The sequence below is a fragment of the Vipera ursinii genome (assembly GCF_947247035.1).
Source record: "Vipera ursinii genome assembly, chromosome: 3".
Taxonomy (NCBI): domain Eukaryota; kingdom Metazoa; phylum Chordata; class Lepidosauria; order Squamata; family Viperidae; genus Vipera; species Vipera ursinii.
This window is the reverse complement of record NC_139516.1, coordinates 123,783,139-123,809,080: the sequence shown is the minus strand read 5'-3', so window position 1 is coordinate 123,809,080 and position 25,942 is coordinate 123,783,139. Positions and strand designations below refer to the sequence as shown.

At 40.2% G+C, this 25,942-nt stretch overlaps 1 protein-coding gene across 3 annotated transcripts; it reads left to right on the top strand.

Moving 5' to 3' along the window:
- Positions 1-540: 540 nt before the first annotated feature.
- Positions 541-19,266, top strand: SRD5A1 (steroid 5 alpha-reductase 1). 3 transcript variants are annotated; one of them, XR_014492250.1, is made up of 6 exons: positions 541-1,052; positions 7,834-8,000; positions 9,149-9,250; positions 12,277-12,427; positions 16,815-16,933; positions 18,106-19,266. XR_014492250.1 is itself a non-coding variant. In XM_083360638.1 (5 exons), the coding sequence occupies exons 1-5, from the start codon at positions 715-717 to the stop codon at positions 16,879-16,881; spliced, it is 825 nt and encodes a 274-aa protein (XP_083216764.1). In that variant the 5' UTR covers positions 541-714; the 3' UTR covers positions 16,882-17,525. The 3 variants fall into 3 exon arrangements, 1 of the variants encoding a protein (XP_083216764.1); XR_014492251.1 differs by having other exon boundaries at positions 18,080-19,266; XM_083360638.1 differs by lacking the exon at positions 18,106-19,266 and having other exon boundaries at positions 16,815-17,525.
- Positions 19,267-25,942: the final 6,676 nt, after the last annotated feature.

Genomic DNA, 25,942 nt, shown 5'->3' with positions numbered 1-25,942 from the left:
GAGTTCCCTTTCCCACGGAAGGGCCTGACACCTAAACAAATGATGAGAGCCTGACCAAATGGATGAGGGAAGGGGCCGAAATGGGAATGCTTTATATAGGATTGAAATGTACCTTTGTTAGATTCCGTCTTGTATTGCCACAATCAATTCCATCCTAGTAAACATTTTCCTTTTGGACTAAACTTGCATCCAAGATTCTTATTTCCTAAGATGTGGATTGAGGTGGGTCCTGACACAAGGTTTGCTTCTGGGTAGCAGCACCAGGGGCTAAAGCTTCCCTTCTTACAGAGCCTGAGCAACCAACCGCACGCAAGTGGATAACGCCAGGTGTTGGTGCCTTGTTTTCCCGTAGAGAACGGCAGGCAGAACGCGAAGCGGCACGAGCAATTTCATCGGTCGTGAAATGGGAACCCAGGGGGAAGCCGAGCCGACCCTTCTCCGATGGTTACCTTTTTTCTCCACCTCTCGGAGATAAGCTCCGCCCCGTTGAGCCAGATTTTCCCGACCTCTTCCCGCCTTTACGACGCTCTCACCCCACCTCACCCCACCCCCCCGCCGAATGGCCCTCGTTCCTTATGTCACGCGCGGGCAATTACCAGGCCACGGTGGGCAGAGAGATGGAGACGCGCGATCTTGGCTTCCAGAGCGGCCGGGGTGCCGAATAAAAAGCTGGGCGGCGCGAGCCTTTCTCCACCACACGCTTCCTCAGGGGCGATGGAGTCGGTGGCGAGCAACTCGCTGTGCGCCGGAGCTTTCTGGCAGCGCATCTCCGGCCCGCAAGAAGAGCGGCTGCTGAAGCTGATGAGCTACGCGCTGGTGGGCTTCACCAGTTTGGCCGCGTTGTTTACCCTCCGCCGGGGCGGGGCACCGTACGGCCGCTACGCTTCGGCCGCTTACGGCTACCCTGTTCCTGGCATCCTGGCCTGGATGGTGCAAGAAGCGCCTTCCTTTCTGTTCCCTCTAATGCTGGCACTGTGCAGCGAAGGGGCCCGTCTCAGCTTCTGGCCCAACCGGTTTCTGCTGGGACTCTTCCTCGTCCACTACTTCTACAGGTTGGCTGGACAGGGGAGTGGGGAGGTCTTTCTTTCTTTCTTTCTTTCTTTCTTTCTTTCTTTCTTTCTTTCTTTCTTTCTTTCTTTCTTTCTCTTTCTCTCTTTCTCTCTCTCTTTCTTTCTTTCTTTCTTTCTTTCTTTCTTTCTTTCTTTCTTTCTTTCTTTCTTTCTTTTTCTCCCTCTCCTTCCTTCCCTCCCTCTCTTCTTTCCCCATTTCACCGACAAAGCAGCAGCTCTGGGCATCTGGAAGAGGCAGAAGGCTGACCACCCTGCAGGCTGAACAGATGCAAAAAGGAAAGAATCCTGGCATCTTCACCTTCAGACCTAGTTGAGGGTTGATTGGGAAGTCTCATGTACTGGGGGGTTGGCTTTCAAGTTTTCTGAGTTACTTCCTCAAGCTCCATTCTGTTAAGGAACAAAAGGGGGAGAAAAAAACATCCCCCTCCCTCCCCCAGATGTATTTTGCTCTTCTAGAAGATGGTTAGGTTAATTCTCTCCAATGCTGGGTGAGGTGTGCTTTTTTCAGTTGAAACAGCTTAGTTCTGGGATAGTTCTCCACACCAGGAACACACAAGTAGCCTTGCTTACAGATTTTTATTCATTAGTAATTACCTCCCTTCTCCTTTTTTATATCTTCAGTAAAATATTTGCAGCATGTTTTGTTTCCTTTTGCTTTCTGACTCTTTTGCTAAACATCCAGTCAAATGGAGATTTCAAAAAAATAAGAGATTGCTCTTTTTCTAAAATTTATATTTATTTATTAAATATATATGCCACCCAGTGACTCTGGATGGCTTACAGTTGAATAACTTTATAATTTCCAGTTACGTTTCTCAAATAGAATTGTGGAGTGTTTTTTAAGGCAGGGTTTCAACATTTCTAGGCTGTGAAACCATTTATGTGTGTGTGTGTGTGTATGTATGCATATATATATATATATGTGTGTGTGTGTGTGTCTGTGTCTGTGTCTGTGTGTGTAATATATATATATATATATGTCAAATACTTGTTAACTATTTAGATTACCTTGCTAGGCCCCAAACATGGGACAAATCTTTATTTCCTGTTTCAGCCTATCTTGAAGGCCATCGAACAGGCAGTAGTCACACCGGTGACAGCTCATATATTTATGTAAATTACTAACAAAGATTAAGGGAGACTGATATCAGACTGCAATCAGCATATATAGTATTTATCAAGGCTTTTTTTATTTAAAAAGTTTTACAATACATTTTGACTTTAATCCCCCCCTCCCCCACCCCTATCTAGCCCTCCCTATCCCTCTCCCCCATTCCCTCCTCCCCCCCCAACTTCCCAGAGCTAAATACAGGGTATAAAATCAAAAAACAAACATAAGCACCCCTATGTTATCAACAATAAACTATTAATTCTATCTCCCTCTAGCTCATATAAAATGAATACAAACAATATTAATATTACAAATAAAGTAAAAGAGAAAAAGAGAAAACAGAAAAAGAGCTTTACTCAGAATAGATTTTCTTAATCCCAGTCCTTATTCATATTAATTTCAAAAAAAGAAGAAAAAAAAATTTCACCTACTATTTGCATTCTCCCACCTTTCTCTAATTTCTAAACAAATTCTCAATTACGTGCCAAAAGCGCCTATCTCTGTTAACCTTAATAATCTCCAACCAAACTAAACTATGATCAAAAATAGTTCTTGCATGTATCACGCCAAATGTCTCACAGTCCAGATCATCCTTGAGTTCAAGTAAAAAGAATAAAAAAAGGTTTAGGCAGTCTCTAAGACAACTTGTTGTTAATTAGGAGCTTGCGTACCCATTCTCAGTTCAACACATACTTTTAGTCCATAACCCTAATATACTTTTCTAGCAAGCAAATAACATCAATCTTAAATTGTGTTAAATATTTAAAAAAAAAACTTTCTTTCTCCTCTATGATAAATTTAATCCATTGAGATTCTAATTTAAAAATTTAATCACCAATCTTGACACCCCAAAGCTTTTGGAGCACGTCTGTCATAACCCCCATAACTTCTTTGGACCGCGCCCCGTCCACAGCTTCACTGTAAGTACGCTTTGGAGATTCCATAACTTTCTGCTGGTCTTGCTCTTGCTCTCGTCTCGCTCTTCTTAGGGCGGCACGCGTCATCCTCTGGCCTCCTGCAACAACCGATGAGACTGTAACTTGATCCCCTTCAACACCATTGTCCTCTATCTGTCTATCTGCAACATCTTGAAGCTTTCCCTCGCCGTATCCCTTTACAGCTTCCAAAAATGATAGGGGGGTTGCTTTTAACACATTACTATAAAAATCACGTGCCTGGGCCACAGTAACCAGACGATGTCTTTTACCTTCGTGCGTCACCACCAGTCCAACTGGAATCTCCCATCTAAACTTAATATCACATTTCTTAAGTTCCTGTACTAGAAATGCAAAATCTTTCCTTCTCCTTAAAATCTTCGGAGGAATCTCTTTTAAAACCAAGACTTCTTGTTCAGCCACTACCAATTTAGTATCATAGGCAGCTTGAATGACTTCATCTCTAATTACTCTCTTTGTAAAATAGACCACCACATCTCTGGGTAACTTCCTCTGTCTTGCAATCCATGAATTTACACGAAAAATTTTGTCCATATTTCCCTCAATTTCAGATGCTGGCTGGCCCAGTACCCCTTCCAGAGCCTCAGAAATCAGCTGCTTTAAATCTTCTTTACAATTCTCCTTTAAACCCCTGATTCTAATAGCATACTGCATCTGATGATACTGAACAAGGCTCAATTCTCCGTCCATTTTATCCCTTATATCTTCATTTTCTAATACCTTTGCATCTAATATAGAGTTCTTTTGACTGAGATCCTCCACTTTTACATCCAGCTGTTGCACACATTCAGCTACAGATTCAATCATAGACAACATGTCCACCCTCATTGCTCTAAACTTCTCTTCCATCTTCTTCTCCAATTTCTCCATTTTCTCCTCCAGCTTTTTCAACTTTTCATCCATCATGTCAGACATCAATTGTGAATGCTTTCCAAGAGCATCTTGTAAATCCTTAAGCGTCAATGCCGGAGGAGGTGCAGGAAGAAGCAAAGCTTGCAATGAGGTCTGTTGCACCAGGGAAAACCCCGCACTCCGAAGAGCTTTAGAAGTTTTAGCCGCCATCTTCCCCCACTTTCACTTATTGCGCATTTTCACTTTAAAGCTATAAAATCCATTGAGCTAGAGAGTAAAGATAAGAGTCCACATCACCTTGACCTCCTGTACCGCTCTGCCTGCATCTTGATAATCAAAAGTATTTCCTTTTGGCAGGGGTGGTTGCTAACGCCTGGCTCTGCTCCATAAATCACGGAGCAGAGACGCTGCGCAGCTCGGAGCAACCCAGGCTTCGGGGGGGCTCAATCCTTCAGCCGCCCAAACTCTCAGCTCAGGCGGCCCCGGAGAGCAAAACCCCTACCTGGGGCCTCACCCCCTCCTCTTCTCCCGAGGAGGGGGCTTCAAATCCATCTAAACAGCTGATCAGCGCTGTTTACGATGGAAAAACACAGCTGCGGAGCGGGCAGCCCAAAAACGGCTGCCTTAACCTTAATAATCGCGTCGCCACCGGAAGTCTCGTATTTATCAAGGCTTTTGAATACACCTTGCTAATTAACGCTTTATTTCCTGTTTTGGCCTAACCCAAGGCTATCCACAGGATATAGTCAACTTATGACATCTCATTATTTGTGTAAATTATTCAAATTGCTAATAAAGAATTTAGGGAGCCTGATATGATCATTTTGAACTTCTTATGTTCTCATCAGTCAGTCATACCCTTTAGGGAGGCTGAAATGCATTTTCTTCAGAACCTGTGGCTCAAGAAGTAAAAACACTGCCTAACGTGCAAGCAGCCCAGGTTCGAATCTCAGAAGGGTATGACTGACTGATGAGGACTAATGAGTCCGAAATGCATTTCAGCCTCCCTAAATTCTTTGTTAGTAATTTACACAAATATATGAACTGTCCGGTGTGACTACAGCCTGTTCGATGGCCTTTGAGATAAGGCTGAAAACAGGAAATAAAGATTTGCCCCATGTTTGGGGCCTAGCAAGGTAATCTAAGAGTTAACATATGACACACACACACACACACACACACACACATATATATATAATCTCAGATAAAGGGTATGACTAACTGATGAGAACATAAAAAGTTCGAAATGATCATCTTAGCCTCCCAAATTCTTTATTAGCAATTTGAATAATTTGCACAAATAATGAGCTGTCATAAGTTGACTAGTTCCTGTGGATAAGCCCTGAGCCGGGCCAAAACAGGAATGAAAGAGTTAATTAGCAAGGTCCATTCAAAAAGCCTTGACAAATACTTAAACATACATTTGCCTTGCCTTCCAGCTAATATAAGAGAGAAGGAACCCGTGGCTCAGGAGGTTAAAACACTGCCTGATATATAATCAGCCCGGGTTCGAATCTCAGATAAAGGGTATGACTAACTGATGAGAACATAAAAAGTTCGAAATGATCATCTTAGCCTCCCAAATTCTTTATTAGCAATTTGAATAATTTGCACAAATAATGAGCTGTCATAAGTTGACTAGTTCCTGTGGATAAGCCCTGAGCCGGGCCAAAACAGGAATGAAAGAGTTAATTAGCAAGGTCCATTCAAAAAGCCTTGACAAATACTTAAACATATATGTATATATATGTGTATATATGTGTATATATGTGTGTATATATATATATATATATATATATATATATATATATATATATATATATATATATATGAACCTCTGATCAAGAATCGGAGCTCTAATTGCAAAAACTGGCTGTGCTAGAGTGAATATTATTATTTTCTCCTAGTCTTTCTTTTTTTTTAATGTTGTGGTATACAGTTTGAAAAATCTATTTTCAAAGGAATTTCCTGCTTTTTAGATTACCTTTGAATAAACTTTAACCAGGAACAGGACTGGTTAGTTAAATATTATAGAAGTCAGTTTTACATAAAAAAAGATCAGCCAGTATGGCTGTAGCTTATTTGTTGAAGTCAATTCTGAGGAGCTTTCAATGGGGCTCTGGCCAATTATTATAGACAGAATTTTAAAACAGCTTCTTTGACAGAGAACATAGACGACAGCATCTTTCAGAGGTGGATTTGGGTAGGGCTGAAAGTATTAAGCTAAACATCTGAATTTAAATCCTGGATTTATTTAAAGCTTTGTTGCCTTTTCTCTTGAGTAGATTACTGTCCATGTCCCTCTTCTTCATCGTTGTCAGTTTAGTCTTCAAAACTATAAAAAATAAAGTTCAGAGAAGAGCTCAGTCAACAACAGATGCATATAAAACCCCACATTTGGGGGGGGGGGGCTGACAAAAGAAACTCTGTACGGGTCTATTGTTGTTGTTAGCTGCACAGTTGTGTCCGACCCATCGCAACCCTATGGACAATGTTCCTCCAGGCCTTCCTGTCCTCTACCATCTTCTGGAGTCCATTTAAGCTCACGCCTACTGCTTCAGTGACTCCATCCAGCCACCTCACTCTCTGTCGTCCCCTTCTTCTCTTGCCCTCAATCTTTCCCAGCATTAGGTTCTTCTCCAGTGAGACCTTCCTTCTCATTAGGTGGCCAAAGTATTTGAGTTTTAGCTTCAGGATTGGGCCTTCTAAAGAGCAGTCAGGGTTGATCTCCTTTAGGACTGACCGGTTTGATCGCCTTGCAGTCTTAGGGACTCGCAGGAGTCTTCTCCAGCACCACAGTTCAAAGGCCTCAATTCTTTGGCGCTCAGCCTTTTTTATGGTCCAACTTTCACTGCCATACATTGCAACTGGGAAGACCATAGCCTTGACTATACGCACTTTTCTTGACAGGGTGATGTCTCTGCTTTTTAGAGTGCTGTCTAGATTTGCCATGGCTTTCCTCCCCAAGAGCAAGCGTCTTTTAATTTCTTGGCTACAGTCCCCATCTGCAGTGATCTTGGAGCCCAGGAAAATAAAATCTGTCACTACCTCCATTTCTTCCCCATCTATTTGCCAGGAATTGAGAGGGCCGGATGCCATGATCTTGGTTTTCTTAATGTTAAGTTTCAACCCAAGTTTTGTATGGGTCTATGCATTGCACTAATTCATTGGGGCTTACATATTGGATGACCTTCTATGGAGTCTCACAGAGGCTTTGAAATTTGAAGCCATAAGACTATAAGTGCCAGTTGCAGTTTATAAGAATTTACAGCAACTATGGCCATCTGATAAAATTTTAAAATTCAGTTCATTCTTAGTATTGTGCATATGAAAAATAATAATTCCATATTATTTATTTACCTGTTTTGTGTTGCTCATTTTATTGATTGTATTTTTATTGGTCAATGACCGGAATAGTTCTGTCATCTGGTCTAAATGTATTGATATTTTAACAGTATTACTCCTATTGTAGTGACTGCTGACAAGGCTGAGATCAGGGCTGTTTTCACCCCAAAACAATATATTCAATCATGAAATGGTAAATTTTGGGTGCTCCGTCATTGGAGATTTTCAAGAAGAAACTGGACAGCCATTTGGAGTAGTATAGGTCTCCTGCTTGAACAATATGCACTACATATTTCAGAAACTTAACTATTAGCGGAAGATATGTGTGTGTGCATGCATATGTATTTACTTTTAGGGTTGCTTGTTTTGAGTTTTTTGAAATGGAAAGTGATCTAATGATAGTGTTTTGCTTTTGAACATATGCCTATGCAAATTTGTGTGTGAATTACTGTATGTTCAAAATTACAACTAAAACAAAATTTTATTTTTCATATTCCAGATCATTCATCTTTCCTGTCTTAATTCGTAGAGGAAAATCAGTGCCATTTTCTGTATTTATATCAGCATTTATATTCTGTTCATATAATGGATATTTGCAAGGCCGGAGTTTAACTAATTATGCAGAATATTCATCCAACTGGCTGACAGAACCACGTTTCATTCTTGGTGAGTAAGTTCAAGTAATACATATATGTCAGATTGTCAACAATTGATCTTTGTTTCATATCCTGAATGGTTAAATCCTCTTTCTCTGTATGTTAAAGTATGTGGGCAAGCAGATGTATCTCTCAGCTACTATCTAGTGGAAGTTAGCATAGTTAGTGGTCTGTTCTTGCTCTGGGGCAAGGAAACTGCAAATTTTTCTTATAACCTGCAACTTCATGCATCCTATGAAATGGCCTTAGTCTGAGCCATAACCAATTTGTTAACAAACTTATTTGCTTATCTTATTTCATTACAAAAAAATTCTGTAAGACTGTTCACCTGGTTGTTTAATTCTTTTAATTCTCACCCATATCCTCAGAGTAACTACCACTTTTCATGCCACCTAGATGGCAATTTGTACTGAATTCTGTACATGTGATGTGCTTGTTTTGGAAAAGAACCTCACTACAGAAATCTGTGGTTTTTATGTCTCTGCCAAGCTGCACGGGAAAACAAGCAAATGGCTCTAATCTCATCAATATCTGGCAGGATTGGATGAAATTTTCAGGCATATCATCAATTCTGAGTTATTCATAGTTTTGATTATTAATTGGACCAGAATTCAGAACTCACAGTAGCATTCTATAAAGGACTCTCCCCAGCTTGGGACTTCAATCAGATTGAATAAAGCCAATAAAGGTAGTCCTTGACTTCTAATCATTCATTTAGTGACTGATCAAAGTTACAACAGCATTGACTTGTGACCATTTTTTTTAAACTTCTGACCATTTCAGCATCCCCATGGTCCCATAATCAAAATTCAGACGCTTGGTAACTAGTTCATATTTATGATGGCTGCAGTGTCCCTGGGTCGTGTGATTACCTTTTGTGATCTTCTGACTAATAAAATCAATGGGGAAGCCAAATTCACTTAACAAGCATGTTACTAACTTAACAACTGCAGTGATTCTCTTAACAACTATGACAAGAAAGTCATAAAATGGAGCAAAACTCATTAACAACTGTCTTTTTTAGCAATGAAAATTTTAGACTCAGTTCAGTGAACTGCTTTTTCTAGCATATGCACACAAAATTTATTGACTACTTATATTATTTTTAAAAGAGTAAACTCTAAATTTCAATTCATTGCTTTAATATGTTTATTCCAGGGATTGCAGCCTGGCTAGGTGGTCTCCTGATTAACGTGCACTCTGATCTTATTTTGAAAAACCTAAGAAAACCAGGGGAGACTGGATATAAAATTCCAAGAGGTAAGGATTGCAAATGTTTAACTAACATTTAATTATTTTTGCATTTAAATATTCTAATTGTTTGCCAGAGCCTCAAAGCTTGAATCACAATTTCCTTGTTAATTATGATTGCTACAGAAGTTGATTAAATAATTAGAAAGTGTTATGTGTGCTAAGCAGAATCATCTTTGAGTTAATCTCTACCCCTTGTGACCTGGATAGATACATCATACATCTGGCATGATATGAAAATGGTTTGTCATTGCTGCTTCCTGGCATGATATTACAATTTTCTTATTTCTGGCTACTTTGTCCTGTAGGATAATGAGTTCACAAGAGTTGAAATCTCTCTTGAGTTCATTATAATCACACCAATATTTTCAATATAATGTAGATTCAAGTACCTCTTGTCTTACAACAGTTTGCTTAGTGCAGTGGTGGGATTCAAATACCTGAACAACCAGTTCTCTGCATGGATGCAGGCCTGGGCCTCCAAGGATAGAATGGACTTTCCAGAGTGACATCCATACTCTTCCTGTGGGCAGTTCTAGGCCTGGGAAGCCTCCTCCGAGGCCTAGAACAGACTTCCAGAAGCAATGTGGGTTTAGCGGGTTCTCCAAACTCAACAAAATTTAGCTACTGTTTTCCTGAACTGGTGCAAACCAGCTGAATCCCACCACTGGCTTAGTGGCTGTTCAAAGTTAAATGGACCTCCCAAAAAGCTTTTATGAGTTGAATTCAAAGTTTTGACAGCTGGGCTCCTGTAGTCACATGAACATATTTTGGAAGTATGGCAACCAGTCTGCATTTACAGGTGTTTCAGCATTTCATGGTCACTTGGCAGAGATTTACAATGCATTATAGCAGAAATCAGTGTTAACATTCAATTTACAGTAAAAAAATGGCCATTGCAGAGAAAGGGTTTGCTTAATGACCACCACAAAAAGATATCATAAAATTGAGTCAATCACATAATGACCCGCTTAACCACTGGAATGACTTGTGACCATCATTTCTAGCTTAATTATGGTTGTAAGTTGAGGACTATCTGTAAGGCTACACATGTAGTAGAAAATATTACATATTTTCCAAAAATTTATCTGTAACAAGATAGGTGATATTTGATAATTCCTGGTCTATAACTCCAGGTTCTTCCAGAATATATGATGTTAGTTTATTTGGACTCTTCTTAAAGCAGACATGTCAAACTTGCGACATCATGTGACGTCGCACGACGTATTGGGACAATTTTGCCATTGGTGGCAATGGGGTGGGCGCGGCTTCCGCATGACGCATCCGGCCCGTGGGCCGGCAGTTTGACACCCCTGTCTTAAAGAGAAGGGACCACAAGGTACATTCAATGTATTTTCAGTATGGCTGAATTCATGCATAACACTATGCCATGATTTGTTCATTAAACAACAATTGACCAGATCCACATAATTTGTTGTAAACTGTAGCACACAAGACATAGTGTTTGGGTTGACTTAGATGGCAAGCCAAAACTAAACTGTCTTATTAGATGCATGAACCAATTTGTCATTTTAAAGGTATTGTTGACTAAGAAAAAGCAACTTAAACTAAATAAGGAGTTGCAAGAAATGCTGGTAGAAATAAGGATATAGCACAACATTTACCCCAACAAACCAAGAGGAATATTCATCTGCTTTCTGAACAAGATACTTACTATCTGTTAGTGGAGAAGAGAGTATTCTGGTGTTAAGTCCCATAATTTAATGAGAATGTTTTGCCTTGTTGCCATTTCAAATTTTGTCCTTTAAAGCTCAATGTTTGTGTTTTGCTTTATTTGGTTCTATTGATATCGTTTTAATCAATATTTTTCATGGCAAGAGTGTGAAGAAAACCTGGATTGTTTCTGACAAATTCAAGGCTTCAGTGGCCCTGCCTGCTATTGTCTTCTTGAAAAACTAGAATATAATAAGGCCTTGTGTTTCTCTGCTTTTGGTGGAAAAAAAACTGTAACAGCTCACCTGCTTCTGGTTTGACCAAGCAGATTTTAGTTAGTTTTTTTCCTTCATTGCTTTGCAGGTAGAAGGCCAAATGTTGGGTGCAAGGAGGAGTTTATTACCTAGGAATTAGCTGAAAATTGCCTATTTTTCCACTCATTTATGCCAATCTGAATGAAGTTCAGGGTTTTATTAGAGCAGGTTTGATAAAGAATGATGCAGCAGATGGAGAAAAAAGCAGATGTAACAAACCCAAAATAATACTGTTGAACTATGTCTCCTAAGGGACGCGGTGGCTCAGTGGGTTAGGATGCTGAACTTGTTGATTGGAAGGTCAGCAGTTTGGCGGGTTGAATCCCGAGTGCCGCGTAGCAGAGTGAGCGCCTGTTACTCGTCCCAGGTTCTGCCCACCTAGCAGTTCGAAAGCACGTAAAAATGCAAGTAGAAAAATAGGAACCACTACGGTGGGAAGGTAACAGCGTTCCGTGCGCCTTTGGCGTCTAGTCATGCCGGCCACATGACCACGGAGATGTCCTCGGACAAGCGCTGGCTCTTCGGCTATGAAACGGAGATGAGCACCGGCCCCTAGAGTTGGAAACGACTAGCACGCATGTGCGGGGGAACCTTTACCTTTACCTTTACTATGTCTCCTAACCACATTGCTCTTTGTCCAAATAATGCAGGATTATGTTTCTTTGAGACAGAGGATGAAGCCAAAAAAAAAGGGGGGGAGCCTTACTTCCCCAAACTAAAATACAGTTATAACTGGCAAAACTGTCTGTCAACAGAATTTAATCTACAGTATTCCATTTTAAAAGGACAGTACCACAAAACTAGGGAGAATTAAGATCTTGAACGTTTGGAATAAAAATGATAATCTTATGATTATTTCTTTTGCTTTAAAGGTATAGTTTCCTCTCCTTTAGACAGGTTCTAAAGCTTAAAAATCTTGGTGTTAACTAATTTCTTTGATCTATTTCATTATTCACTATAGACGTGGTTGAACAATATTCAAGATAATTCCATTTTGCATTTGTTGGATTTTATTTGCCAAGTCAATAATTCAGCTTTTTTTTGTAGGTGGAATGTTTGAATATGTAACTGCAGCTAACTACTTTGGGGAGATTGTTGAGTGGTGTGGATTTGCTCTTGCATGCAACAGCCTAGAAAGTACCGCTTTTGCCATCAGTACATTGCTGATATTAGGAAGCCGAGCATATACACATCACCAGTGAGTTTTCCAAAAATCTTCATTTCTCTTGAATGTTCATTTAAGTTTATATGACGACTGTCACAAATACTTGCTGTCTATATATCCTGAAGTTATTGCAGACATTAGTGGTTACATTTATTGTACAATTTGTCAAGGAAAATATAGTTAAGCCAAACCCTGGGTTCATCTATATGTTGGTTGGTTTTTGTAAATTATGTTTTTTTAAATTAAAGTTACTTCCAAATGAAGAACAGTAGTTATCTTTAAAACATCATGTAATTTAGATAGCTCATTTGCAAGAAAGTTCTCATTAATATTCCAAAGTGAACTTGTTTGGTTTCATACACTTGAATTAAACTTTGAGATATATTGTAAACAGGCCCACAACATATCCCCGAAAACAGTGAGACATGGATGATGCCCTGTCCCTTCCATGGGTATTGTATGAAGGGAAATCAGTAATCTTTTATCCAGAGAGTGTCCCTTGAAGGAATAGGAATACAAATCATAATCACCCTTACAGATCAACCACAGATACACCGCAACATGCCCCCTGCCTATTTTCCTATTTCCCCCTGTCTATAACAAGACTGCTTCTGATTTGCTTTGTCCATGTCATGCATACAAATTCACTGAAGAGGTCAATGTTGCTAGGATTGATACCATCAAAGCTGACACAAAGATGAACATCCAACAATTGAAAGAAGCTGTGCTTAATAGGGAAGCATGGAGAGCACTTGCCTATAAAGTCGTCAAGAGTCAGACACAGCTGAACTGTTAAAACTACTACTAATTACCTCAAAAACATCATGTAATTTAGATAACTCATCTGCATTAATATTCCAAAGTAAACCTATCTGCTTTCATACAGTTGCTGTCAAATCCTCAAACTATCTATTCATTTCATTTCATTTTCGGGTGCTGCCATTCCATTGGGAGGGGGGAAAACTCTGTGGGCTTTGAGATGTATTTCCTTTACTTTGTTCTTTTCACCTTTGATGTATGCTCTGAAAGGGAGGAGGAATGTGCCTTGGGCCATCTGTCTTATCTCTGCTGTGCTGGGAAGAGACCGGGAGGTACATGGAATGCCTGAGAACTATAGTTTTATCACTCCGGTTCCCATAACAACTTCACACCTATGGATTGGCCGAAATCATACTGGACGATTGGGCACTGGGGATGGGTTTGAAAGGAGAGTTTTAATGTAATGTTTTGCATGGGATTTCTTCAGATCTTGCCTTGCTATTCTGCTATTACTATGTCCCAATAAAAGTTCCTTTTGAAATGATTTCAGTTTCAGGAGTTCTGCTTTCTGGAGATTGCTAGCTGAGGCAGAACCTTACATTAGGCACGATTTGTAAAGTCGTCAGCCTGGAGAGGCTTCCGCCCTACCATGGGGACCGTGCATACCATGTTTCTCCATGACAGCGAGCAGGATGAGACTGAGTGCTGGGAAGAATCTGCCACCAAGACTCACCCTGAAGAGAGCCCCTCCGAATGGATGGAGGAAACAGCTGCCATGGACAAATCCATGAGGCCAAGGTGGTCGGTTAGCATGGGGAAAAGGGAAGACTGGGACGGAAGGATCCAAAGAGTAACCTTCACCCGAGGCAGCCAAAAATAGGGCTGGAGGTATGAACTGGAACTAGTCTACGACAAAGAGGAACCAAGGGAGAACAGGACCCCATTGACCAGATCCTGAAACAAGCAATGCACTTCATGGTGGAAGCCTTTCAGGATTTGAAGGTGAAATCCGAGCAGTGCAGAGGGAGAAGTGAGGAATGACTTGAGGAAGCGGTGCACAGCAAGAGCGAGTTGGTAATTACTGAAACTGCAGTGGGGACAGATGGCTGTACTAAGATGGTGGCAATCACCCCAGCCACCCCGGCCCCAGGGGCTGAATGTCCTGCAAATAGCCAGGGAAAGAGCCCCACAGCCTGAACCAAAATTGGTACCCTTTCAAGTGAAATTCGATGAAGACCCCCAAAAGTTAGGATTCTTCCTTGCTCATGTCCTTACCTACATGCAAGTGTACAGAAGAACCCTCCCCAGCAAGGAAGCTAAAGTCAGGGTTGTCACCCTGGCCCTAGAAGGCACCGCAGCCCGGTGGATGGTAACCCTATACAACTCTGAAACCCAGGAGCTCTGAAACTTTAACCACTTCATGACTGCCTTGAGGCAGCGTTTTGAAGACCATATGGCCAATCAGAAGGCGTGAGGCATAAAAATGGTGAGGCAGGGACGCTGCCCTGTAGCCGAATACACAGAGGAGTTCCGAGATTTGGCATGACGACTAAACTGGCCAGAGGACATCTTGGTGAGCTGCTTTAAAGATGGGCTTAATGATGACGTAAATAATGCCTGCATCACCCGTGGTGCCCCAGCCTACCTGCATGACTGGTGCATCCTGGCCAAAGAAGCAGAGATTGACTAGAATCACAACCAATACAGTCAGGCAGGGTTTGTAAATGGTCTCCGATGGAGAAGAAAGGAGAGGCAGCCAAACCCACAACAGCTCAACCACGCTCAAACATTTGCTTCAAATGTGGCAAGGAAGGCCATCACACTTTGGAGTGCTGCACAAAGACCCCTGCCAAGAAAGGAGACTGACTGTCTGGAGGAAGTTAGTTAAATCTGCTCAACGCCCAAAGGACATGGCCCTGAAGAGCACAGAGGTTGTGGAGTTCCACCCAACTCCCAAACTAGGACGGGGAACTCCGACCCCACCTGAAGACAAACCAGGGACGCCTAAAAGCTACTATGAAGACGACCCCTTGGTGGACTTCTTCTTTTAGTGGGGCAGCATGTCAGACCCTCAAACTATCTATTAAGTTCATTTCATTTGCAGCTACTGCCATTCTGTTGGGAGAGGGAAAACTCTGTGGGCTTTGAGATGTATTTCCTTTACTTTGTTCTTTTTGCCATTGATGCATCGCTCAGGATGTGAAAGGGAGGAGGAATGTGCTTGGGACCACCTGTCTTATCTCCTCTGCTGGGAAGAAAGCAGGAGGAATACGGAACGTCTGAGAACCGTGGTTTTATGACTCCGGTTCTTATAATAACTTTCCATCTATGGATTGACTGTCACTATGTCCCAATAAAAGTTCCTTTTGAAATGATGCCAGTTTAAGGAGTTCTGCTTTCTTGGGATTGCTAGCTGAGGCAGGACTTACAGTTCCATTAAACTTTGAGATACATTGTAAACAGGCCCACAACTTACCCCTGGAAACAGTGGGATATGAATGATGTCCTTCCGTGGGTATTATATGGGAGAAATCAGTAAACCTTTATTCACAGGATGTCCCTTGAAGGAGTAGAAATTATGTTTTATTGATGAATTTGTGTGGTCACATTTTGAAGCAAAGAAGCTTGCCAAACTTCCAGACTTTTGGTTTTGCAATAAATATTTTTAAAATAATTAAAAGGCAGCCATTAACTTACCTTGTGAATTTGTTAGGTTCTATGCCTTTAATGTGGAGGGAATGGACTTATATAGAAACATATAAAAGAAATGTGAACCAGGTTTATAATGATCTACCATCCATATTTTAAAATTTAAGAAATAGCTATTTTAAATAATTGCTCCAACTTTCTGTGTTGAATTATATTTTATAATTTAAGATGCCTGAAAACTGAGCAAATATTTCCTGGTTAACATTAAAAGAGTTTTGAAAATATTATATAATATACCACTTGTAGCATATTTTAAATCAGCTATTATAGTTGCCTGTATTATTTTACTTTTATTTGATGATTTTAGCTGTTTTCATTTGTACCATCTCATCTGTCTCTGGCCTTTGGCTGTAATAAGGATTCATTCATTCACTTCTGTTTTATTTACTTTTTTAATATCTGAACTTTTGAGCTCTTTTATAATATTTTCCTGATACAAAGTAAGCAGCTTTTTAAATGACACTGAAAGGGCTTTATAAACTTCATAAATAATTTGGAAGAAACACTTTGGATCTTGGCTAAACCACAATATGTTTCTGCTGTACTTTGAAACTTTTACACTTCTTTTTAGATTTTCATAAGAACTGGAAAAAGATGCATCTGCTTTTAAGAGTTCAACTGATTATATGCTTCTTTAATGTTTCAACTCATTAAACCAGCTACATCCTTTTTTTCAAAAGTCAAAAAGTCAGGCTTTTTAAAATGGATCATTTTGGTGATTTACACTGATTTTTCCTTATCTGTATTTATTTGACTGTTAGCCCTTTTGAATGCCATATAAGCAAAAAACAAAGATGTAAACTGAAAAATCATAATAATTTGTATTTAAAAAATAACTGATTTTTGCGATTGGTAAGAAACATTTTATCATAATGTTATACACGTAATGTGATAAAAAGTTATTTAGATTTCTTAAGAATTTGACATGTTTTTTACTTTTCTTTTTCTTCAGATGGTATCTCAACAAGTTTGAAGATTATCCACGTTCCAGAAAAATTCTAATTCCATTTATTTTCTGAATTCTCTATCAACTTGTCTACTTTGATTCTGTATAACGCATTAAAGTTGCAGGTGGGTTGGTGGTTGTTGTTAACTAAAACAGGGTTTTTATAGATATTTCTAGGGAAATTCTTCACAATACTAACATGGTATTATTGAGTGATGTGACGCTTTAATTCTCCTTTTTTAATATTAAAATCTAAAACCAGCAGAAAACTCTGCTGTTGATTATTAGTAGTTAGTAGTTATTAGATTATTAGTAGTTTGAATTTTGATAAGGAGAGAGAATTCATGTTATTATGAACATGAATTGGAAAGCCATATCTGATATCAGAACATAGATTTGAAAAGGGAATGTTCATTGGAGTGGATATTTATATTAAAGCTAGATAAAAATAATAAAGTTTTGCAAATAATCCAGGTTAATAGTGAATGTGTACAGTACCATGCTTCTTGAGTTTGGCAACTTGTCTGGAAAATCCAGGAATACAATCCAGTTTTTACTTTTAGCAATGTATAAGCAAAAGACATAGTTCAATATTATCAGCAATGGTATCTACAATATATATATATTTGCATTTAGCAAAAAACAAAACTAGTGAGTATTCACTCTGAGTGAATCAATATGGCTAATCACCCTTACTATTCCACTGGCAAAATGCCACCAAACCAAGTGTCACAAAATGTACCAATTTGGTTCAGAGATGATATTTATTAATTTAATTTAATTTATTAATATTTCTATACCGCCCTTCTCCCGAAGGACTCAGGGCGGTGTACAGGGCAAGAATAAAATACAAAATTACAAAAGTTAAAAGTAATTAAATACATGCCCGTTAAAAGAACAATTAATACATAATAAATAACCCCAATAAAATAATAATAACCCCCCCAATCCCCCCTCAGGCCAGGCCGGCTTGTTCGAACAAGTATGTTTTTAGGTCGCGGCGGAAGGAGCGGAGATCGGGCGCCATCCGGAGCTCAACTGGTAGCTGGTTCCATAATTCTGGGGCGCCAACATCATGTTGATGTTTAAGGTCAAGTTGTTAGAATCAGGTAATGCTGCAGTTATAGTGATAAAGATGTTAGAGCAGCCTTTCTATAAATGCTGATAGTATAAGCATTGGGCAAACTGTTTGATAGTAGCTGAATTTGATAATAGCTCTTGTATAGCCAAGACAATGTATTCTACATTGATTATTGTATGTTTATGACCAGTGTTTCAAAGGTGCTTTTTCCAAAAGGCCCCTGGACTTTCTTGGAATTCAAAGAAATACCCAGGAAATGGAAGAAAGCTGTCAACTAGACTGCGCAAACACTTCCTGGCTATCAAAAGATATGACCCACTATCCCTCATGTCCGTCCACGAAGAATCAGAAGGACACAAATTTGATCTAATCGGGACCACAGTTGTAACCCAGGCAAAATCAAGGAGACAAAGAGAATTCCTTGAAGCCTGCTTTTCCACCAATAATTCAATAAACAGACACATTGACATCAACCCAGTCTACCAGTCGCTGAGAACCAAAGAACTACTTCAACCGCGATTCCTAAGATAGCATTTAAAAACTAACAAACAGGCACCCCACCACGCAGCAACGGAAATCATAACTCTTCACACAAAATGTTCTTTTTACAAAGTTTTATTAGTTTATAATATACGATACAATCAAAATACAAAGTAAATAGTGGAAAAGATGGGGAAGGGAAAAGGGAGTAGAAAAGTGAGGTAAAGGAGAAAAAAAACGAAAAAAAAAGCATTGACTTCCGACTTCCTTTGGTGCAATGTAGAGTATCAACTTGAAACCTCAACTTTTTACTTTTACAAAATAATATAAACTAGCCATTTCAATAACATAAAATCTATCTAATTGGTAAAGGCCACAATCAAAATTTTGATGTTTTTTTTCACCTCACACAAAATCTAGAAGCGGTTTCCATGTGGCAATAAAAGTGTTTGTATTTTTTTTAAAATCAGTACAATCAGTTTAGCCATTCTGCTAGCTCCATCACTTTTTGTAGCCATTCCTCCATTGTAGGAACTGATGTAGTCTTCCATTTCTGAGCGTAGAGTAATCTTGCTGCTGTCAACATACATAACATCAAAGTTCCGTATTTTTTTCCCAGGTCTTTATCCATTAGCCCCAAGAGAAAAGTCTGGTTTTCTTTCTATATTTAGTTTAAGAATTTTCTGTATTAATATAGGAATCCTATTCCAATATTTTCTTGCTTTATCACAGGTCCACCGTAAATGGTAAAAGGTCCCCTCTTTGCCTTTACATTTCTAACATTCATTTGAAATACCTTTGTACATTTTTGATAACTTGTGTTAAGTACCAACGATACATCCTCTTGTAAATGGTTTTTTTAGATTATAATTTAATGTAAGTTTTAATTTTTTATTCCACATAAAAAATGGTTCTCCTCGGAGCTCCGGGAGATGAAGCGTCGGAAACGGGGCCTAGAGAGCTGTTGGAGGTCCAGCCGATCCGAATCCGACCGGTTGTGACTAAGAACCTTTATTAGGTCTTATCTCGCAGCGATGAGGACGGCGAGGTGTAATTACTTCTCTGCCCTCATCGCGTCTGCAGATAATCGCCCGGCCGCCCTGTTTAGGGTGACTCGCTCCCTCCTTAATCAGGAGGTGAGGGAGGAACCCTTGCAGGGTCGTGCTGAGGAGTTTGGTCAACATCTGCTGGATAAAATCACTCGGATTCGGACCGGTCTGGACTCCAATTGGGCAGAGTCTGACGACCAGGACACGGGCGGTCTTGTCGATGTTATCTGGGAGGAGTTTGATTCTGTAACCCCTGAGGAAGTGGACAGGATTATGGGGAGGCTGAGCTCCACCACATGTTTATTGGACCCGTGCCCTTCTTGGCTGGTTTATGCAGCTCGGGAGAGGACACGAGGCTGGTTCCAGGCAGTTATATCTGCTTCCTTGAGTGAGGGTAATTTCCCCACCGTCTTGAAGGAGGCGGTGGTGAGACCTCTCCTCAAGAAGCCTGTTCTGGACCCAGCTGTTTTGAACAACTTTTGTCCGGTCTCCAACCTTCGCTTTCTTGCGAAGGTTGTTGAGAGTGTGGTGGCGCATGAGCTTCCCCTGGTCCTGGATGAAGCGGATTATCTAGACCCGTTCCAATCGGGTTTCAGGCCCGGGTACAGCACGGAGACGGCATTGGTCGCTCTGGTGAATGATCTCTGGAGGGCTCGCGACAGAGGACATTCCTCTGTCCTTGTCCTATTAGACCTCCCCTCCGTCCTGTGCATGCCCACAGAGAGGGCCTCCTCAGGGTGCCTCCGGTCAGGGAATGTCGACTGGTGGCCCCCAGGGGGAGGGCCTTCTCTGTGGGCGCTCCGGCGTTATGGAACCAACTGCCGGTTGAGCTCCGGATGGCATCGGACCTTCGCTCCTTCCGGCGCGGGCTGAAGACCCACTTATTTGAACTAGCTGGTCTGGCCTGATGGGGAATATTAGGGTTTTTTAATGGGTGTTTTATTGTTTTTATTGTTATTGTAATTTTTAATTGGGCATTTGTTTAATTTCTTTTTAATTTTTGTATTGTTATTTATATATGCCCTGTTAACCGCCCTGAGTCCTTCGGGAGAAGGGCGGTATACAAATTTAATAAATAATAATAATAATAATAATAATAATAATAATAATAATAATAATAATAATAATATTTAGGAGGCTAATGCCTCCTTAAGTAACACCAGCTGCCTGCAATTAGTGCAGGTTCACATCCCACCAGGCTCAAGGTTGACTCAGCCTTCCATCCTTCTGAGGTAGGTAAAATGAGGACCCAGATTGTTGGGGGCAATTAAGCTGACTTTGTAATAATGCCTCTTGGGGGGTGTATGAAAACCCTAATAAGCAGGCATATACATAGAATGAAGGCTACTGCTAAGCTTGTAAGCCGCCCTGAGTCTTCGGAGAAGGGCGGGATATAAATGGAATTAAAAATAAAAATAAATATTTTCCCATTGTTCAAGCATTATATTATACCCCAAATTCCTTGCCCACTGAATCATACAATGTTTTACTTGTCCATTTTCCACATTTAAATTCAATAACATTTTGTAAACTTTAGCAATAATATGTTCATCATTACCGCACAGTAGGCTTTCCAATTCATTTTTAACAAAATTAAACCTATGATTCTTTTTATCTCTTGAATCTTTCTTTCAATTGCATATATCTAAATCAATAGCAGACATGACCTTCTGATTCTAGCTCCTGCTTGGATTTGAGGGTAGGTTCACCCAGGCTGAAAGATATTATTTTACCATAAGTCCATCAAATTGGCCTCATCACCATCTCTTTTCTAAAAAAGGCTCCTTGCGGGGAAATGCAAAATGGCATCTCCATAGAGAATCTTGTTTTATATTTGATCCAAATTCTCAAAATGGCATGCCTGGTAAAGTGACTATTAAAATCAACGTTTACTTTGTCATACCCCAGATAGCCATGCCAACCAAACCTTAATTCCTGGCCTTCCAGTAACCTCTTATTCTGAAGGTTCACCCATTCTTTTAGCCAAACCAAACAACAAGCATCAAAATGCAGTTTCAAATCAGGAAAACCCAACCCCCCTCTTTCCTTAGCATCTTGCAGTAATTTATATCTAATTCTCAGTTTTTCCCCCTGCCATATATAAACTTAGAGATATCCCTCTGCCATTGTTTAAATGGAGTTTTAGTGGTATAGTATTTGAACAAGAAATTTGACCACATCTCGATAACAACAGCCAAACAAGCCGGAACAAAACTATGACTCAGAAGCACCCAAACAACACTAAAATGCTAATTTGCATCATACAAAGCCTGCAGCCCAGTAACAACAACCATCCAATCAAACAGCCCAAAATCAGACCATAACTCATAAATATCAGAACAAAAAACATTGATACCAATTTGCATCACATAAAAAGGTATTTAAAGGCCAGTGTTCTGACATACAAGCACAGCTCAAAGCACACTGACGATGTCTCCTCGAATGGTGACGAAAAGTTTGCAACCAAACTGCCAAGCTCAGAGCTCAAACCAACAGCCTAGTCATCTAAATGTTTATGTCTTCTGAAATCTATTCCTGAGGGGATTTTTTGCATTGACAGCTCATGAAAGCTTGAGGTATATTGAAAAGATTAATAAATGATATACTAAAACCAGCATGTTTTCATGGATACGAACGACAGATGTTTTTCCCCCGCTGCCTCAGGTGTTTGGGATTTGTTGCTACTTTTGTATTATTCAGTAACACAAATCTCTTCTGTTGTACAATACAGTATGGAAGCAGTGCTATTTAAAGAACAATGAATAATAATTTGATACAGAAGTGTTGAACATTGTTCAACTATCTAAATGGAAGATTACAATATATGAATGATTTTCTACATTCATTTAAATAATCAAAGATGGCATGCACATTTGGAATTTAGGTATTTCACGTAAACCATCACAAAATGACTTCCTTGGGATGTAGCCAATTACAATCCACCTCTTTCCAGAAAGGAGACTAAAACTAAAAGGTAAATGAACTACGGTAAGAGCCTGCCTATAAGATAAAGAGTTCTAAACCTCAAAATAAAAACCCACAACTTTTTATTTTAGATTATTTCCTTCTTTATGAGAGCACATACAACTGTGTATATAAGCAAAACCATCTTCCTTATTCATATGCTTATGAAACTCACCCTGCCATCATGTCCCTTTACAATCTCCCTCACATCTCCCGTTGCTCTCAAATTCTCTACATCCCACTTTTTTCCAGACTCTGCTTTTCACCATAGTACAGGTGAAACTCAAAAAATTAGAATATCGTGCAAAAGTTCATTTATTTCAGTAATGCAACTTAAAAGGGGAAACTAATATATGAGATAGACTCAGTACATGCAAAGCAAGATAGTTCAAGCCGTGATTTGTCATAATTGGGATGATTATGGCGTACAGCTCATGAAAACCCCAAATCCACAATCTCAGAAAATTAGAATATTACATGCAATCAATAAAACAAGGAGTGTACATAGAACAATATTGGACCTCTGAAAAGGATAAGCATGCATATGTACTCAGTACTTGTTTGGGCCCCTTTTGCAGCAATTACTGCCTCAATGCGGCGTGGCATGGAAGCTATCAGCCTGTGGCACTGCTGAGGTGTTATGGAAGACCAGGATGCTTCAATAGCGGCCTTCAGCTCTTCTGCATTGTTTGGTCTCATGTCTCTCATCTTTCTCTTGGCAATGCCCCATAGATTCTCTATGGGGTTCAGGTCAGGCGAGTTTGCTGGCCAATCAAGCACAGTAATCCCACAGTCATTGAACCATGTTTTGGTGCTTTTGACAGTGTGGGCAGGTGCCAAGTCCTGCTGGAAAATGAAGTCAGCATCCCCATAAAGCTCGTCTGCAGAAGGAAGCATGAAGTACTACAAAATCTCCTGGTAGATGGCTGCATTGACCCTGGACTTAATGAAGCACAGTGGACCAACACCAGCAGATGACATGGCTCCCCAAATCAACACAGACTGTGGAAACTTCACACTGGACTTCAAGCATCTTGCAGTGTGTGCCTCTCTATTCTTCCTCCAGACTCTGGGTCCTTGGTTTCCAAATGAGATGCAAAAGTTGCTCTCATCAGAAAAGAGGACTTTGGACCACTGAGCAACAGACCAGGTCTGTTTTTAGCCCAGGTAAGACGCTTCTGACGTTACTTGTTGTTCAGGAGTGGCTTGACAAGAGGAATACGACATTTGAAGCCCATGTCGAGGATCCGTCTGCGTGTAGGGGCTCTTGATGCACTGACTCCAGCCTCAGTCCACTCCTTGTGAAAGTACCCAACACTTTTGAATGGCCTTTTCCTGACAATCCTCTCCAGGCTGCAGTCCCTGCTGCTTGTGCACCTTTTTCTTCCACACTTTTCCCTTCTACATAACTTTCTATTAATGTGCTTTGATACAGCACTTTGGGAACATCCAACTTCTTTTGCAATTACCTTTTGAGGCTTTCCCTCCTTATGGAGGGTGTCAGTGATGGTTTTCTGCACAACTGTCAGGTCAGCAGTCTTCCCCATGATTGTGATTCCTACTGAACCAGACTGAGAGATCATTTAAAGGCTCAGGAACCCTTTGCAGGTGTTATGGCTTAATTAGCTGATTAGAGTGGGACACTTTGAGCCTAGAATATTGCACCTTTCCACAATATTCTAATTTACTGAGATTGTGGATTTGGGGTTTTCATGAGCTGTAAGCCATAATCATCACAATTATAATAAATCACGGCTTGAACTATCTTGCTTTGCATGTAATGCGTCTATCTCATATATTAGTTTCCCCTTTTAAGTTGCATTACTGAAATAAATGAACTTTTGCACGCTATTCTAATTTTTCGAGTTTTACCTGTATGTTGTGCTTTTTCAAATCAGATGCCTTATTTTTCTCCACTAACATTGAACAGGCTTCAATTCTTTTGTGGTGTATTTCCAAAGCCTTTCCTGCTATTATCTCCCTGCAGGAAGAGCACTGGAATCAGTCACTGCTCTTTCAGGTGGTGTGGGTGGGATGCTGATTTGTACTAGTCCAACATCTTTATCTTCTAACAATGTTTAAAATTCACATAAAGCCGAAAGTAATTCTCTGAATGAAGTCAGCAATAGCTGAAGGTGTTGAAGAACTTCTGAATTATTTAAGAAAAAAATAGGAATCAACAGGAAATGTTCAAGTTTAGGAGAAGAAGCCATTATGTGCAATGGCATCTATTCCAAATCTATATTTTGCATGATTTTATAATCAATTACAGGGGAGAGCCAACTGGTAATGTGGTTAAGGCGCCAGGCTAGAGACCAGGAGTTCTGGTCTTGCCTTAGGCCAAAACCAACTGGATGACCTTGGGAAAGTCCCTTTCTTACTCCTAGAAAGGAGATAATGGCGAACCACTTCTGAAATATTGCCAAAAAAAGAATTGCAGGGACTCATCCAGTCAGTCACCAGCAGTTAAAAACTGACTCCAAGGTGCATGGATACTATTCCATAAACCGAAGAAGAAATTTCTCTCAAAACTTCCCCTAGAGTTTATTTAAATTAGAGACCATCTCACAAATCAAGTGAAGCATGGATTCTTTATTATATATAGTATTTGAAGCAGCCAAGCAAATTCTAAAAGGGACAGAGATGAAAATTCTCTCTAGACTTGCAAATTAGGATTATACCTGTAATCTCTACAGCAGAATAAATCATTGGATATAGCAGTAAATGGATAATGCTGAGGTAAGGCTAGAGAGGTAATTTTTATTTATTTATTTTAATTCCATTTATATCCCGCCATTCTCCGAAGACTCAGGGCGGCTTACAAGCTTAGCAGTAGCCTTCATTCTATGTATATGCCTGCTTATTAGGGCTTTCACACACACCCCCAAGCGGCATTATTACAAAGTCAGCTTAATTGCCCCCAACAATCTGGGTCCTCATTTTACCTACCTCGGAAGGATGGAAGGCTGAGTCAACCTTGAGCCTGGTGGGATGCGAACCTGCACTAATTGCAGGCAGCTGGTGTTACTTAAGGAGGCATTAGTCCACTGCTCTACCAAGGCTCAGTAAGGCTAGAGAGGTAATGAGGTTTATATTGCAAAAACCAATACTGAATGGGACAAAAGCTGTGTTCTTTGAATAAGTTACCACTGTGATCCAGTGATATTTCTATTCCTGATCAACATCCCCAGAGCTCCTGTCTGGGAGTTCTATTTTGTGGCTTGGGCAGTGATGAGATGTTCACACCACTTCGGCAGAACTGGCAGCTACTTTTTTGTTGCCCAGGACCAGAATGGACTTCCAGAAGCGGCAACCACACAGACAACCAGTTGTTCACATATTTGAATCCCACCACTGGTTTGGGGTGGTATTTTCCATTTCCTTGCAGGTAGTTTCCTACATATATTGCCCACTATTTACCTAAGAGTAAATAGAAAAATTCCAAAATTATTGCGACAAACCTCTGCAGAATTTTTTCCCCCAAGTGCCTAAATTAGAAAATAGGGATGTGAGCCAGTTCTGGTCCCCAAATCCATTAGTTTTGGTGTATTCTTCCTGGA

Bases quoted from the DNA above. Each gene is read 5' to 3' on its own strand.
- SRD5A1 (XM_083360638.1), top strand. From the start codon at position 715: ATGGAGTCGGTGGCGAGCAACTCGCTGTGCGCCGGAGCTTTCTGGCAG. The intron at 1,053-7,833 runs GTTGGCTGGACA...TTCATATTCCAG, and splicing joins CTCGTCCACTACTTCTACAG to ATCATTCATCTTTCCTGTCT. The intron at 9,251-12,276 runs GTAAGGATTGCA...TTTTTTTTGTAG, and splicing joins TGGATATAAAATTCCAAGAG to GTGGAATGTTTGAATATGTA.